Raw genomic sequence first — 16330 nt, 5'->3', positions numbered from 1 at the left:
CTCCAAGACCTGGCAACCCAGCCTGCAGGGTGGTGCTGTATTGCTGCTTTCTCATCAGCAGCACACGGGGGCGGAGGAGGAGGAGGAGGGCATCGTCACATCACATCATTTTCCATCAGCTTCATCTGCGAAAACACAGCCCATAATTTCTTCCACGAAGATACATTAAAATTACAAGCATGGATACCTCGGGCAAAGAAAAAGAGGCTATCCAGCTGATGGCTGACGCGGACAAAAAAGTCAAGTCGTCCGGTTCGTTTCTTGGAGGGATGTTCGGGTGAGGGTGATGTCGTGAACAAGCTAGCAGTGATGCTAGTAATGTTATTTCCATGATGGTTCCTATGTTATGACATTCATTGGTCATTGACACAGCAGGAAGTGGTCATGATCCCATTCCGAATGCTTGTGTTGCTAAATGTGTTGCTGTCTTACAATAATAATAATAACAATAATAATAATAATAATAACAATAATAATAATAATTCTGCTCATCCATGCGTTTTCCTGTCAATGTCATATAGCCATGTTTGTCTTACAAATATCTGACATCTATTATATATATATATATATATATATATATATATATATATATATATATAAACAGTATACATGGGCTAGATACTGCACAGTCAACCTGATGATGTAGAGGATGAAGTTCAGATGAATGAATATACACAATCATGTTGTTGCAGAGGAAACCACAAGGTAGAGGAAGCGTGTGAGATGTATGCAAGAGCTGCCAACATGTTTAAAATGGCAAAGAACTGGAGTGGTAATGACAACCCTAAATCTATGCATATATAACAATTCCTTTATTTTCACGATCTTTGTCCTGATTATTGTAATGCTTCTGTTATCCAGCTGCAGGCAGTGCTTTCTGCCAGGCTGCAAAACTTCATATGCAAATGCAGAATAAACTGGATGCTGCCACCAGCTTTGTTGATGCTGGAAATGCGTTCAAGAAGGCTGATCCCCAAGGTGAAAACACTGTACACAATGAACTGTCTGCGACAAAATGATCAGTGCATTAACTGGTTGGTTGGGCATGTTTGAGGTGGTATATAAGGGAAAATATACATGGAGATGCATTATTTCCAAAAGACAGATTTAGATCATCTGGATTCTGGAAGCCATCACTCTCTCTTGTCATTCTTACCTTATCAATCAAATCATATTCCAACACAATCAGAGATGAAATCTACAGAGGAAATGTCTAGATTATTAAACTGTGTAGTTGTGTAGGCTAGTACAACTCAAACTTAAATTCCCAGTGTAGTCTAGGACAGTGGTTCTCAACCCAGGGGGCACGGAAAGATCGGAAGGGGGGCGCAGATTATTTTTATGAAAGAAAAAAATAACCATACAGGGCATCATTTGGGTACTCGGTGTATTTTATTGCTTTTCAAATAGAATATGCATAAATGAAAAACCCCACGTTCCCTCTCCCTCTGTATTTTCTTTTTGCTGGGGAGAGGCGGAGCTGCCTTTTATCTAGCTGTCAGTGCAGACCAGTGTTGCCAACTTAGCGACTTTTTTGCAAAAAAGCTCCTAGTGACAAATCTAGCGACTTTTTGGACAAACCATAGCAACTTTCCAAATGTCGCCAGTACTGTCCTGGAAGTGCGAGGTCTTACTTTCTTCTGCACTCACACCTCTCTCTGCATCTGCTCTGTTCAGTGAGTGGCTGAGAGCCGGAACAGCACATCCCGTTGATTGCATGGCAGCTGACACAGACGTGAATGTAAAACAAAGCACGCGCAGGTGTCCCACTCATCCCACTGATGTCATGGATAAAAAGACGTGCCATTTGTCCCAGTTTACATAATTCATATGTGAATGTTTTTAGAATGTAAGACGAATGGAATGCAACATGTTTTACGTGTAAAATAGTCCACGTTATTACAGCCTAGTTCTCTTGTTCAAAGGTGTTATAGTGTTCAGAAACATTTTTGATAATTCATGCTCCATACCTGTCCGTTATATAGTTTTATAAAGGTTATTTTAAAAAATCACAAAAGTTATGAAAAGTAATTTAAAATAAGTACAAAAACACAAAAGCAAAAAAAAATCTATCTATCTATCCAGATTATAGATGAGGCTATATATAGATAGATTTTATATAATAGATAATCATTATACCTGGTCTCCTCCAATATTTAGGGGGGGTGGTGCGGGCATGCCACGTACCACAAGATAGGGGAGGCTTGGGGGGGCCTTTAGTTACAAAAGGTTGAGAACCTTTTGTCTATGACAGACAGAACAAAAGTTAAGTTGAAGCACAGTTAAACTGTTACCTTATTATGTCTCTTTGCTATTACATGCCTTTAATTCTCCACTAACAACTTCACCTATTCTTTCCCAATGCATCAAACAGAGGCTATAAACTGCTTAAATGCAGCCATCGACATATATACGGACATGGTAAGATCAACACGCTTAAATGTTGAGCTCCGTCTTGTCCAGATATCACATAGAACTTCGTCTTTTTTTCCATAGTTGTGCTTTCTATCAGTGTTATCCTTCTTTCATAGGGTCGATTTACAATTGCAGCCAAACACCACATGACTATTGCGGAAATATACGAGTCTGAGCTGGTGGATATCGAAAAGGTAAGATTTAATTGCAAATTTCTGATCAGTGCAGCCTTTTAGAAGAGTGAGCGCTACATTATGCATCATTCAAATTAATCCATAGCTGTAATAAGCTCGCTTAACTAGCTTGAGACCCCCAATCAATCCAGAGAACAAGAGAAGCTTTAATTACCTTAAAATTTTGTTCTTAAATTAAAATGCACATGTCTTCTCTCAGTCTTAATTAAGCTATAAATGCAATGCTAATAAAGTTTTTTTCAATATCTTTTAGAGCTGCAACAACTAATCGATAAAATCGATAATAATCGTTTATGAAAATCGTTGTCAACGAATCTCATCGATTCGTTGGTCTCATTAGTTGCGGTACATTTACTCACTATGTTACTTCTGCTCCGAAAACAGCTTCGGAGAGTAAATACTCTAGTAAATGAGAGTAAATGACGTACTATACACTTACACTATGTACTCTACCGTCTATTGCAGTGTTTCCGCGGACCCCTACTGGTCAGTGGTGTAATTGCAGGGGGTCCGTATCAAAATATATTCAAATGAGATGTTTTAAAATGGATCAATTTGGTTGTTTGTTTGTTGGTAGATGAGACCTTTTAGCTGCTCTCTTGTTCAACGAACGTAAATTGAAGGCTTTGGCTGAATGCATGTTGTGATGATGTCACCTGACACATCTTGTCCCAAATCTGCTGAAAATCTGTGGTAATTTTTAAACATTGCAAGCTCCTCTGAGTATTGCAGAGTTTGCTTGATTTTACATTCATTTCTGAGATCGCAAACTCATGAAATCCTGGAGGGACTGACCATTGTTACCTTTGTAAATATTGGGCATGAAACATCATTGTCCAGTTGCATTTTAAGGTCAATGACTGTCCTTTGATATTGGATAGCATACACTTGCCATGGCTGAAGGTGTTGGTGTTGTCAAAAAAACACAAAGCAAAATAAAAAATTATAAAAACCGAATGACTTAATGGAGGACACATGCTTTTGCTATTTGACTGAACATTCAGCAAACATTGAAATGGATTGAGGTGCAGAATTCCCAGCCTTGCCAATGCTTGCTGCTGTCAACATTCATGAGAGAAGTCTACATACCTGTTTGGGTGTTGTGTGGCCACTTGTAATTTTCTGAATGTATTTATGATAGATCTGCAAGTCTGCCAGTAAAACTTCATGTCTATGAACTATGTAGGTGTCACATGACTGCATAGGTGCCAGTCGTCTCTTTATGCAATTGATTTTCAAACCTAGAGCTTCCATATGTGAGATCGGGAGCTCTGTTTGGCTTGTCACTTGGTGGGACTATCCACACACCATCCACAGACCCCAGTGTTTCAGGGGCTCTACAGCAACTCTTACATACAGTGGTGCTTGAAAGTTTGTGAACCCTTTAAAACTTTCTGTATATCTAAATTAATATGACCCAAAACATGAGATTTTCACACGAGTTCTAAAAGTAGACCAAGGGATCCCAATTAAACAAATGAGACAAAAATATTATACTTGGTCACTTATTGTACAAATGTACAAATTGTACAAATGTGTACAAATGACGGAAATTCAAGACCATTATTACCCTCCCCAGGAGTGATCAACCAACAAAGATCACTCCAAGAGCAAGACGTGTAATATTCTGCAAGGTCATAAAGGAGCCAGGGTAGCATCTAAGCAACTAAAGGTCTCTCTCACATTGGCTAATGTTAATGTTCATGAGTCCAGCATCAGGAGAACACTGATCAAAAATGGTGTGCATGGCAGGATTGCAAGGAGAAAGCCCCTGCTCTCCAAAAATAACATTGCTGCCCCTTTGCAGTTTGCTAAAGCTCACATGGAGAACTCAGAAGGCTATTGGAAGCTAGTGGTAGTATCATGGTTTGGGCCTGTTTTGCCCCAGGATGACTTGCCATCATCGATGAAACAATGAATTCTGAAGTGCATCAGAGAATTCTAAAGTAAAATGTCTGGACATCGGTCCATGAACTGAATCTCAAGAGAAAGTGTGCCATGCAGCAAGGCAACGATCCTAAACACACAAGTTGTTCTACCAAAGAATGGTTAAAGAAGAATAAAGTTAATGTTTTGGAATTGCCAGGTCAAAGTCCTCACCTTAATCCAACAGAAATGTTGTGGAAGGACCTGAAACAAGTAGTTCATTGAGGAAGCCCACCAACATCCCAAGTTGAAGCTGGTGGGCTAAAATTCGTCCAAGCCGAGGTACAGGACTGATCAACAGTTACCAGAAACGTTTAGTTGCAGTTATTGCTTCACAACGAGGTCAAACCAGATACTGATAGCCAAGGTTCACATACATTTGCCACTCACAGATATGTAATATTCTAACATTTTCTGTAATAAATAAATGACCAAGTATTATATTTTTGTCTCATTTGTTTAATTTGGTTCTTTTTATCTACTTTTAGGATTTATTATTATATAATCTTATTATGTTTTAGGCATATTTATTGCAGAAATTGTAACGAATTCACAACCTTTCAAGCACCACTGTATTTTGTGAAAACCTTGGGTGCTAAAGCTCACCCAAGGGGAAGGACCATTTAATTGGAAGCAAAGAAATTGCTCCACTGCAATTGGAATTTAGAAATATCCATCCTATGGTTACAAACCAATTGTGTTTGTGTACCTCTTGCATCAAACCTGGTATGCATAGCATAAGGTGTAGCAGTACTTTTAGGCAAAAACGAAAGTCGTTTTAAGTCTTGTTGGTCTAAAATGGGAAACACTCTCACCGGCCCCATTGGTTTCATAACTAGCTTACTATCCTGCACTGAAATACACAAGAAGTTGGGAAAGTTTCAACAAATTACACAAGCAGTAAGCCATGTGTCCTCTTCAGCAACACAGTCAGTTAATAATAAATCAAATATTAGAACTACTGTCACCTAGTGTGCCTCAGTACACTCTCTCTGATGGTTCACATTTTATAAATAAGAAGATTAGCAAAAATCAGTTGATTATGCACTCAGTGTCTTTGAATCCACTTTCTTAACTTCTTTACAGGATGATAATGGGAAGAGATCGAACATGATGTATGGGCTACAATTTTGAGGTCACGGTCACAAAGTGATGACTTTGCTATTAAAAAGTAGTAGAAAACTCCACTAAGGAAACCACCTTGGTAGTCAGAAACAAAAGGATCCTTCATCCAACAATATGGCTTCATAGTGGAGTTTAGTCATGTCTACCAGTTTTACTGAAATTTAAGATGGAAAAAAAAAGATAAAAGAAATTTTACTCTACTTTAAGATGAGCAGTCCAACTCCATTCATAGTTCTTGTCTTAATAAACCAAAACTTGATGTATGCTAAAACTTCAAGGTTATACAGCTCAGTATGGCTGATTCAGATGCACCCCTGCCAAACTGATACCTTTAGCACACAAATGGTCCTTGTCCTTTTTGTTGCAGGCAATGGCCCATTATGAGCAGGCAGCTGACTATTATAAAGGAGAGGAATCTAAAAGGTATTTCATTTACTTATAAAATACTACAACGTATGTGAGATTTTATTTCACTCTAAGGAGCATTGTGTAGAGTTTTAGCATATTAATAGCTCCCTACAGATTATTTGGCTGACCGAACAGCTTGATAGGATTTCAGAATGGGAAGTAATCTCCATATTCACCTGTATCAACTGTAGGAAAAGGAAGCTATGAAAATGCAGGGTTATTTCTCTTTCTTATTTCACACACACTAACTGTCATTTAGTATTGATTTGCCTCTCTTTATATTTCATCTTTGGCCTTTCTTAATATTTTGCCTACTTTTAAAGAATTATTAGTTGTCTTTGGAGGTACATGAGGTGTTTTGTAATCTGTTGTTGGTTTACAAAACATTACAAAATATCTCCTGACAAAATGAATAAACTCGACCATCAGTTTCCAGTTGACTATATTGGCTGAACATGCTGTAGCACAAAAATAACTACCCAAATCAAATGATAACAAAGATATGATGAAGCATGTATTACCCACAACTAGTCAGACTCCCTGTGCTCGGTTACAGTGTTATTGTACCAGTCCAAGGTCTGAGTGGTTTCGTAGTTAAGATGTTAATCCTAAATCTTAATTTGACACAAAGATTTTTAACTATGCCCATGCCTCAGGGGTTTCCCCAGGTACTCTGATGTCCTCCCCCAATCCAAAGAAATGCATTGTAGGCTGATTGGCATTTCCAAATTGTCCACAGTGTGTGAATGGGTGTATGTGTGCGCACGATTGTTCCCTGTGATAGGTTGGCACCCCATCCAGGGTGTCCCCTGCCTTGTGCCCCGAGTCCCATGGGATAGACTTCAGTCTCCCTAAGCTATAAGCGGTATAGAAGATGGATGGATGGATGTATGGACATTTAATTGTGCAATGGAAAATTTCATTTGTGTTTTTTTTTCTTTCAGCTCTGCCAACAAATGTCTCCTGAAGGTTGGCTTTTACTGTGCACAGCTGGAACAATATCCAAAAGCCATTGAAATCTTTGAGCAGGTTTGTGTGCCAGGTTTACACAGTTTATGAACTTTAATCTCGTATTAAATATATCCCTGCAGAGTGCAATATTTCCTCTCTCACCAGGTTGCAACTAGTACAATGGATAATCCACTTCTAAAGTACAACGCAAAGGAATACTTCTGGAAGGCTTCACTGTGCCACTTCATTGTGGATGAATTAAATGCAAAGGTTAGTGCAACAGCTTTAGTTTGTTCTATGATCATTTGTTAGCTGGTCATTCTCAAATTATATCCCTCGCTAGTTTATATTGTAACAAAAGATGATTTGTGCTTCATGACTTATATAGTGGATTACTTTTAACATCATGAATTTCCATGTATTTTCATAGCTGGCCATAGAGAAGTATGAGAGCATGTTTCCAGCATTCTCAGACTCAAGAGAATGTAAGCTTTTGAAAGTAAGTAAGAAAGATAACTCATTGAAAACGTTACAGATTTTTTAACTTTAAAATGGCAAGCAATGCTGAGATGTGTGTAGTCTTTGAACTGCAAATTCCTCTGTACAGAAACTACTGGAAGCACATGAAGAGCAAAACAACGAGGCATTCACTGAGGCTGTAAGTTTGAATTTAAGTCTGGAAGTCTGTAATTAAAAAAAGTTTGCAATTCAAGATCTGTTTATGTTTATGAGTGCTTTCTGACACTCTTTCAGGTGAAAGAATTTGACTCAATCTCCCGTCTGGACCAATGGCAGACCACCATGTTACTCCGCATCAAGAAGACGATCCAGGGAGATGCCGGTGACCTAAAGTGAATCGGCAGTAACACCATGGCACACTTCCCTGCTCATTTTTATGTTTTATTGTGACAATCTGGTTGAACACTTCTGTAGTGATGCTAGCTCCAATATGTGCCCCGATGCCAGTCTTTTAGTTCAAAGGTGGATGGTTTGTATAATAAGACTAGCATTCAGGACACTAGAGTCACATACTGTGTCAGTATTAAAACATTATTCTGTTTAATGACTAGTGTTGTCTTTTATCCCTTTAGTGCAGAGATGATGCAGCTTAGCCACATTCATTATTTGACAGTTTCACTCAGTGTCGGTGTGTGGCATGGAAAAAAAAAAAATGACCAGAGAATAAATGTGTTTCTGTATGTTCTGTGTATTCATTGTAATGTTGTCACTGGCATTGTCTTGCATGATAAATGTTCAGATTTCAGGATGTGATCTCATGCTTGTGCACTTTATTTTGAAATCATGGCTATGTAAGATTTATTTCAGATTAAATCTGTATTGCTTTTATTTATGTTTAGGCTGTTTAGTTACCCTTATGTTGGAATATTGACATTTGTAGATGACCTAAGAAGACCTACATGTTACATATCATTGTGTCACTGTGTTGCTCATAAATATAAGACACATCATAAAATGTTTTTCTTGTGTCCTGGTGTTGATGTTAAACTTCCCCATGGTAAATCATCTATATCAGATGCTGAATTACTTTTTATTATTGTATATATAATGTAGAATTCCTGTGTGTAGTTGTCCTGCTTTTCACCTGGCAGTGAGAGGAATTATATCAGCCTTAATCTGAGGGTGATTTGGACACTCCTGCTGAAAAATCCAGCTTAGTCTGACCAACTATCAGCTGCCAAGACACAGGCTGAGCTGCTCAAACTGATGGATGATCTTTGCCCATTGGTGCGTGCTGCTAGAGAGGAAACAGTCTCTGAATTACTACTTCTAACCTGCTAATGATACATTGTAGACAAGTAATGATTAAGACAATGTAATAACTGCTGGAAAGAAAAAAAAACAAAACAATAGAAACCCTCATATAATTTGTAATGGTTTTAAAGGTTATAAAGGGAATTGTATTGGTTTTAATGGAAACTAATGGTCCCTGTGGGTCTTTACTTGTAATTTGTTGCCTTCTATTGGTGGCATGTCTATGTCTAGTGGATACCATTAAGGATCCACATCCTTAATATATCCTACTACATAATGGAAATCATTTGGTAATGGGTTTAATGGTTAACATCCTATGGTTTGTAGTGGAAGCCATTCCAAAAATTCAAATGGTTTCTATTGTTTTTGTTGTTGTTGTTGGTTGTTGATATTTTTCCAGCAAGGACAACAGTAAGTTATTCAGAAAACCTCAAACATTTATTTATGAAATTATTTACCAGTTGGTGAAGAAGGTCTACCAGTTTGATCAGCCCTGCCTGCATTTTTGGCAAATTTTTTTTTTTTTTTTTTTAAACTCCCCAATTGTCAGTCAGGACTTATTGTTTAATATATTTTTTTAAAGTAATACTACTATTTTATATTGTTCAGTGTGACAGTAATTTATACCTCATGTCATGAAGCATGCTGTGTCTAATTCATTTTGAATCCTTTAAATGCCACTAGTAGGCTAAATAGCATTATTGTGGCATCTTACCAACACACTGAAACTTATAATAAATGCTATATTTATTCTGCGCAAACTAATAAATAGCCTACTGAATATATAAAGTGTCGTTTACTTTATTATGTCAAGAATTATGTACTTAAATTACAGTTGGCCTACACCGTACAGTAGCTTATTCGTTTTCCAGGCTGTTGGGGTTTTGTTGTTGTTTTTAGAAAACCGCATATGTATTTACTTTTAATATTAACGTTCCACGGGCGGTTTAACGACTTCTCCTCCTGCAAGAGCACTCACTAGCTTCCGAGTTCAGTGCGTTTCATTACTGATCAGAACGAAATGCTTTCGAGTTTTGCTTCCACGAAAGCGTCCCGTGGTTCACATGATATCAGGGTTGGTGAAAATGTGTTGCATGAAGAAGTCGCGGAAAACGTGTTTAAAGCTGTCAACCTGCACAGCGGCAAACATCTGCTCTGTAAGGTGAGCTGAACTGATTATCATAGACCCATATGGCCAGTGTAATCTACTGCTGTGTTGCAGTACAGCAAAGCTCAATACCCAAACATTACATGCTGCTTTCTTTCTTTCTTTCTTTCTTTTTTTTTTTTTTTGGTGATATTTTTCAGAGCCTGGTCAATTCATTAGCTGCAAGGTTTTTGAGTTATACTCAGGTTTTTCCCACATGCATGTTTAATGATGAATTTAAATGGCAGTATTAATTAAAATGAGGTGGCTGTGTAGGCTGTGGTTCATCCAGAATGAAAATATCTTTGAATTAACACTGACATTTTGAACCCGTTTTCATTTTATATTCAGTACGCATAGATTTCAAAACCAAAAAAACAGGGCTCCTGTCCAATTACTTATGGACTGTATAGAATTTGTAATAGTTTTGATGGTTGCATTTATGGCATTTGGTAGATATCCTTATTCAGAGTGACTTACATTTTGCTCAAGGACCCAGCAGTGACAGCTTGGTGGTGCTGAGATTTGAACTCACAACCTTTCAATCAGTAGGCCAATGTCATAACCACTGAGCTACCATTGCCCTCCATTGTACTGGTTTAATGGAAATTATTATGCTTCCTGTGGGTCTCTACTGGTAATTTGTTGCCTTATATTGGTGGCACATAGTGGTGGATAGTGGATACTATTAAGAACCAGTAATGTTAATGGTAATGGTTTTAATGGTTAGCTGATGGCTTGTAATGGCATTTTTATAGTGGACTACTGTTTTGTTTTGTTTTTTTTCCAGCAGATTAATCCAACATCAGACAATATTCCAATACAGTTACACACTACACAGTCTATAGAGTGGATGATTTACATTTACATTCATAGTAGTGATTGTTTTAGGAAGCTGGCACAATCCAACTGGTCATACTGCAATGATGGCATTAAAACTTCCAAATAAAAAATAAATCATCAGATCATACAATAATGCAGTGTTCACAATTATGAAATTATATCTTTCTTTCTTACTTTCTGTCTTTTTTCTATCTTTCTTGCTTTTTATTTTATTTGTTTGGTATTTTTTGTAGGTTTTTCCCATTAGTAGATTTGCCCAGTCCCTGGCTGTGTACTCTCACCTTCCTGTTCAGCCCAACCTACACCATCCATTTGAAATCATCCTTGGACACTCTACAGCTTATGTCTTCTTTGAACATACGTACGGTAACGTGTACAGATATGTTCAGTCCTCAAAAGGCTTGTGTGAAGATAAAGCTCTGAGGCTCTTTCATCAGATAGTCTCTGCTGTGGCACATTGTCACAATAACGGTGTGGTTCTGCATAGTCTGAAAATGAAGCATTTTGCATTTAAAAATGAAGAGCGGTGAGACTTCTTTTCTTCTTTTCAATAAAGAGGAGTGTAAAAGCATAAGTATATATAAAAAGTGTTTGATCTTGTTCAAGTAAAATGAAAATATTACCAAGGTTAATGGAATCTTTAAATTTTTGGATTAACTATTGCACACTAAATTATGCATATGTGTTGTCTGTTGCTTTTATGTATTTGTGTAATTGTTAATTATTCCCTTTTTTTTTTTTTAATGTAGAACCCAGTTGGCACTGTGCACCCTTAAAGACACATATATGATAGAACAGGATGATACTGTATCAGGCAAGCACAGCTGTCCGGTCTATATCAGTCCAGAGAGCCTACAGCCAGAGAGCTCATACTCAGGAAAAGCATCAAATGTATGGGCACTTGGAGTTATATTGTATACTATTCTGTTTGGATGTTATCCTTTCTCACACACAAAGCTCAACGGTCTGTACAGTAAAATCCAGAAGTGCAAATTTATTCTTCCAGAGCTTCTCTCACCTAAAGCCAGGTGTCTCATATGTAGCATCCTTCGACTAGACCCTTCAGAGCGGCTAACTGCAGAGGAAATTTTGTCCCATCCTTGGTTTTCCTCTACAAGCTACTCTCAGTATATGTGGAGGAAGATGTTCTACAAAGATGAAGATCAAAAAGTTCCATCTTTATAGCAAATTAGGAAAACCTGATCTCACTCACTGGAAGTGGCTGTACATCTACACAGATGTTACATGCACATTAGGAACTGCCTTATTTGGCCTATAGTGAAGACCCTTGTATACATGTCTTCTTAGTACATAATTTAGGTGATTTAAAATGCAATTTTTAGCTACATTTTTATGTACATTAATTGGCCATTCTATCAGATACATATACCATATATGTCACTTTGTAAGTACATTTACTGACTATAGATTATCTACTATTATACACAATTTATCAGACACTGTTCTATCAATATAAAGAAACTACCACAGGAATGCTCACCAGATTTTATTTGTCTGGTGTATTATTCTCAGTACCGCAGTGACACTGACATGTGTTGAACTGATATGAGTGTATCAGCTGCAGCAGTGTTGCTGGGGTTATATTTAACATATTGTATACATTTTACTAGCCACTTTATTAGACACACCTTCCTTGGTGGTGCTATATAGTTAAACCAATTTTCTTTGCAGCACATATTAAATATTCTCCAGCCCTTTGTTCACAAGCTGTTGGCTTGATGTTTTTGGTTGGTGGACTATTCTAAACCCATTGGCACCATTGAAGTGCCCCCCCCCCCCAAAAAAAAACAAACAAAACAAAACAAAACAAAACAAAAACACAGTGTTACTGCAACACTGAGAATGGTCGCCCATCCTAATATCTGTTAGTCCCTATGGTGGTCCCTTTCCATCGATGGGTGAGGTTCAATGGAATCGTCACACTGTGCATTAACAGATGGGCTAGAGTCAGTAAGTGCCTACCAACAAAGGCATTAATAAGTCTAATAAAATTATATCTTAATAAAGTAGTAAATTTCTCTATTTTACAACATAATCTGAATAGCACTATGGCCACAAGGTGGCAATCATGCTTTGAGAATAAAATAAAGCACTTTAATAAAGATATACCTTTGTTGTCTTTAGTAGTACACAAAAACTGTACATATCTGCCTAGCTTTGCTAACTGGGAACTTAAATAGAAATTCAATGACTGCCATGACTGCTTTAAAATAAGTGCTTGTTACTGTAATATGTTGACAGCCTAGTTGTCATGGGGAATGGGGGCAACCAGATTAGCCCCAGATGGGGTGGTATCCCAGGAGGATTTTGTAGTCAATTGGCATGAATAATAAAAAGGACTGAAATAAGTATATTCTTGTAACACATGTAGGCCAATGTATCGTTTGCAAGTCTTCAGATAAGTTCATATTCCCCCTATTTTATAAAATGGTTTGGTCTGCAAACTGACTTTGCATGTTCTCCCTGTGCTTCGGGGGTTTCCTCCAGGTACTCGAGTTTCCTCCCTCAGTCAAAAGACATGCGTTGTAGGCTGATTCGCATTTCCAAATTGTCCATGGTGTGTGACTGTATGTGCGATTTTGCCCTGCGATGGGTTGGCACCCTGTCTAGGGTGTCCCCTGCCCCGACCCTGTGTAGGATAAGCACTGCAGAAAATGGATGGACACACACACACACACACACACACACACACACACACACACACACACACACACACACACACACACACACACACACAGTTTTAGGCACCCTATTTTTTTAGTACAAACTTTGTTATAATTGTTATTTTGAAGGCATCTTTGCGCTACAGCATTTCTTTGCATGTGCAGAGAAAAATATATAGATAGATAGACAAACAGATAGATAGATAGACAGATAGATAGATAGATAGATTGATTGATTGATTGCTTAATAGACTGTATACTAAGCTATATGTCTGTGTGTGTTTGTCCTGTGTGTGGGGACACTTTTTAAATGGCATGTCCTCGGGCATATTTACACCGTTGGGCTGTCTCGGGGCAAAGCACCAAATTCAGCATAATTTCGCAAAGGTTCTATATAACTCCTCTAGTCGGCGCTGTGCGACTTCTCTGAAATGCTTAGAGATGCATGAGTTCTCTAAAAGAGGCGGACCCATGGAGCAGTGCCTCACGTGACCCCACTCTCACCCCGCCCACTCACCCAGCGAAGCAGCGAGCGGAGAGGCGCGCGGGGCATAGGCTTCGAGTCGCGCGCTTCTCGCACCTTTCGTGACACGAGCGAACAGACACGGGTGCTTTTCTAGCGGTAACACCTACTGCTCTATTCCAACCGGAAGCTGTCGGCAACAACACCGATTAATGGCACAATGATACAAAAGCGAGGAGTGTGTTAGTGAGAGTGCTCCAATTAAACATCCGTGCAAACACAAGAACGCCAATTGGAGTGCCATTTAAGAAGGTAAGAGCGCATGGGAGCGGGTGAGAGGGGTTTATTATGGCATAACGGTAGTTATACTGACCAGCCTGTTTCGTACTGCACTATGCACTAAGCTGTGATTAAAAGAGCTTAAAAGCTTAAAGCTCGCACAGTGGACGATGCTGTCCCACTGATTCACTGACCGACTTCACAGCAACCTCAGTCCTGCATAAACTTTTGCAACATGCATGCATGAGGGTACCAATAATTTACTTTATGGACAATACTGAAGCAGTGCTCTGACTCGGATTGCTTATACATCGGATCAGCAACTTTTGATGCTGTCATTGCAACAGGATTGAAGGTGGCACCTGTCAGTTATTTTCATATAACAAGGGTTAAAAAGTATGTTGTCACTCTTCCAGATCAGGATTGTAGGGGACCTCTCTAAAACTTGGGTTGTCAGTAATAATACAGACCTGAGGTTGTAATGTCCAGTGTTTATCCAACATAAAATGAAGGGGAAATGAGGACCTGAAGAGTATAAAGTTCATGTTTTATGTATACATTTGGTGTCTATGTATCAATCAGTTCACATTTGATTGTATACAATTACAGCAAAATCAATGAGAAGTCAGAGGTGAACACATTCTTCTGTGCAATAACAGTATAAGTGTTCATGTGTGCACTCAGCCCACCCCTCAGCACATTGTTTCTCTTAGTGTTCACTGTGTTTTTACCTAATTGCGCCCAGCCGCTGGTTTCATAGCTGATGGGGTGCGGGATGTATTGATTTCTCTTGAGTGATTTGTTTTGCTTTACCTGCAAATGAATGTGCTGGTAATGCAATGATGAATTATTGATAAAGGACCTATGTTGGAATGTTAGTGAAGTCATCTGTGAAGTGGAGAAAGAAAAAAACAAAACACCTCACTGCTTCACAGTTCACAGCTCTTGGAGTGATCAGTGTTCTCTTAATTCATTGTTATGTACATTTTGTAATGTAAGGTGGCACTTTAAGCTGTAGAACAGTTTTCTGATTGACCTAACATTAATTTTGTGATATTCACAACCACTAATGTAGGCTATGTTAACTTAACTAGATCTGTATTATTGGCATTTGAGTGTACCTAAATAATGATGCTGTATTTTCTCAATTCTTTACAAGTTGGCTTGCATGTCAGGTTTTATATTCAATCAATCACAATGAACAGGTTTTTTTTTTTGCCTCAAATCAGGTGCAGTATTTGATAGCAGTTACTTTTAAAAGTGACTCTTAGATCGAAGATAATTTCCATTAATATTGTTACAGAGCAGTATTTATGCTCTGTAGTTGTTCACATGTAGCTTATCATTTCAACATGAGGAAAAACAGAGCCATATCATAAAAACAGCATACCATTAAATATATCAATCAGACATGTGTATGAATTGATGTGTCATTACAATAACCTAATTATTTAAGTCAGCAGTCACTTTGCTCAATACGGTTTTAGTGCAAAATCAAACATGGTGCATTTCATTCATATTTGGCACACTTCTGCTTTGAATTGTATTATTATTTCAGTTATTTCAAATTAAAATGAAATGTTGCCTGGGTCCATCTTTGTCCACACTGAAACCCTTGAATTTTAATCGATACAAATACATAAGTGTAACTATTTAAATAATAAATAATGCATATTCTGCTTTATGCATTACATTATCCTGTGATTCTGCTGCCTGACAGGTGAGCCAGACCTCCAGCATGAATATTCACATCCATCTTCTTATAATACTGGGTTTTAACAGACACCTCATGAGATAGAATAGCAGGAACAGCACCACACCACACCACGCCATCTGTCTGCTTTTGTTTGTGTGCTGAGTATGGAGCTGAAAATGACATAAAAGACATTTTTAAAGACATCCACTGTGCCAGTACATTCTAAGCAGCTTTGGTAGATCTGATACATTTTCCAGAGATAAACCACCTCCTGATATTAAAAAGCCTTGGTTTTGTGTACATTATTTTAAGAAGCTGTATTCAAAGGCAGCTTCTTGGCTGCCTTCTATATTTTGTTGATGAATACCCGGCTTTAAATGATAGAGTTTACCATCACGTCCTTGGTGGCTTTAGAGAAAAAGACGG

General features: G+C 38.1%; 2 protein-coding genes across 2 annotated transcripts; both read left to right on the top strand.

The window, feature by feature from the left end:
• Positions 1-4: 4 nt before the first annotated feature.
• napba (N-ethylmaleimide-sensitive factor attachment protein, beta a) lies at positions 5-8803 on the top strand. The gene is made up of 11 exons (XM_053633594.1): positions 5-277; positions 693-772; positions 862-978; positions 2375-2421; positions 2532-2609; positions 6028-6083; positions 7013-7097; positions 7185-7289; positions 7450-7518; positions 7627-7677; positions 7773-8803. Exons 1-11 carry the CDS (start codon positions 180-182, stop codon positions 7872-7874), a joined length of 888 nt encoding a protein of 295 aa, XP_053489569.1. The 5' UTR covers positions 5-179; the 3' UTR covers positions 7875-8803.
• On the top strand, positions 8798-12259 carry LOC128613052 (tribbles homolog 2-like). Its single transcript, XM_053633596.1, has 3 exons — positions 8798-9954; positions 11016-11308; positions 11532-12259. Exons 1-3 carry the CDS (start codon positions 9814-9816, stop codon positions 11965-11967), a joined length of 870 nt encoding a protein of 289 aa, XP_053489571.1. The 5' UTR covers positions 8798-9813; the 3' UTR covers positions 11968-12259.
• The last annotated feature ends 4071 nt before the right edge of the window (positions 12260-16330 follow it).

The sequence above is a fragment of the Ictalurus furcatus genome, chromosome 9 (assembly GCF_023375685.1).
Source record: "Ictalurus furcatus strain D&B chromosome 9, Billie_1.0, whole genome shotgun sequence".
NCBI classification, from domain to species: Eukaryota; Metazoa; Chordata; class Actinopteri; order Siluriformes; family Ictaluridae; genus Ictalurus; species Ictalurus furcatus.
Note: the sequence above shows the minus strand (reverse complement) of the source record. Positions and strands in the feature narration are given on the sequence as shown.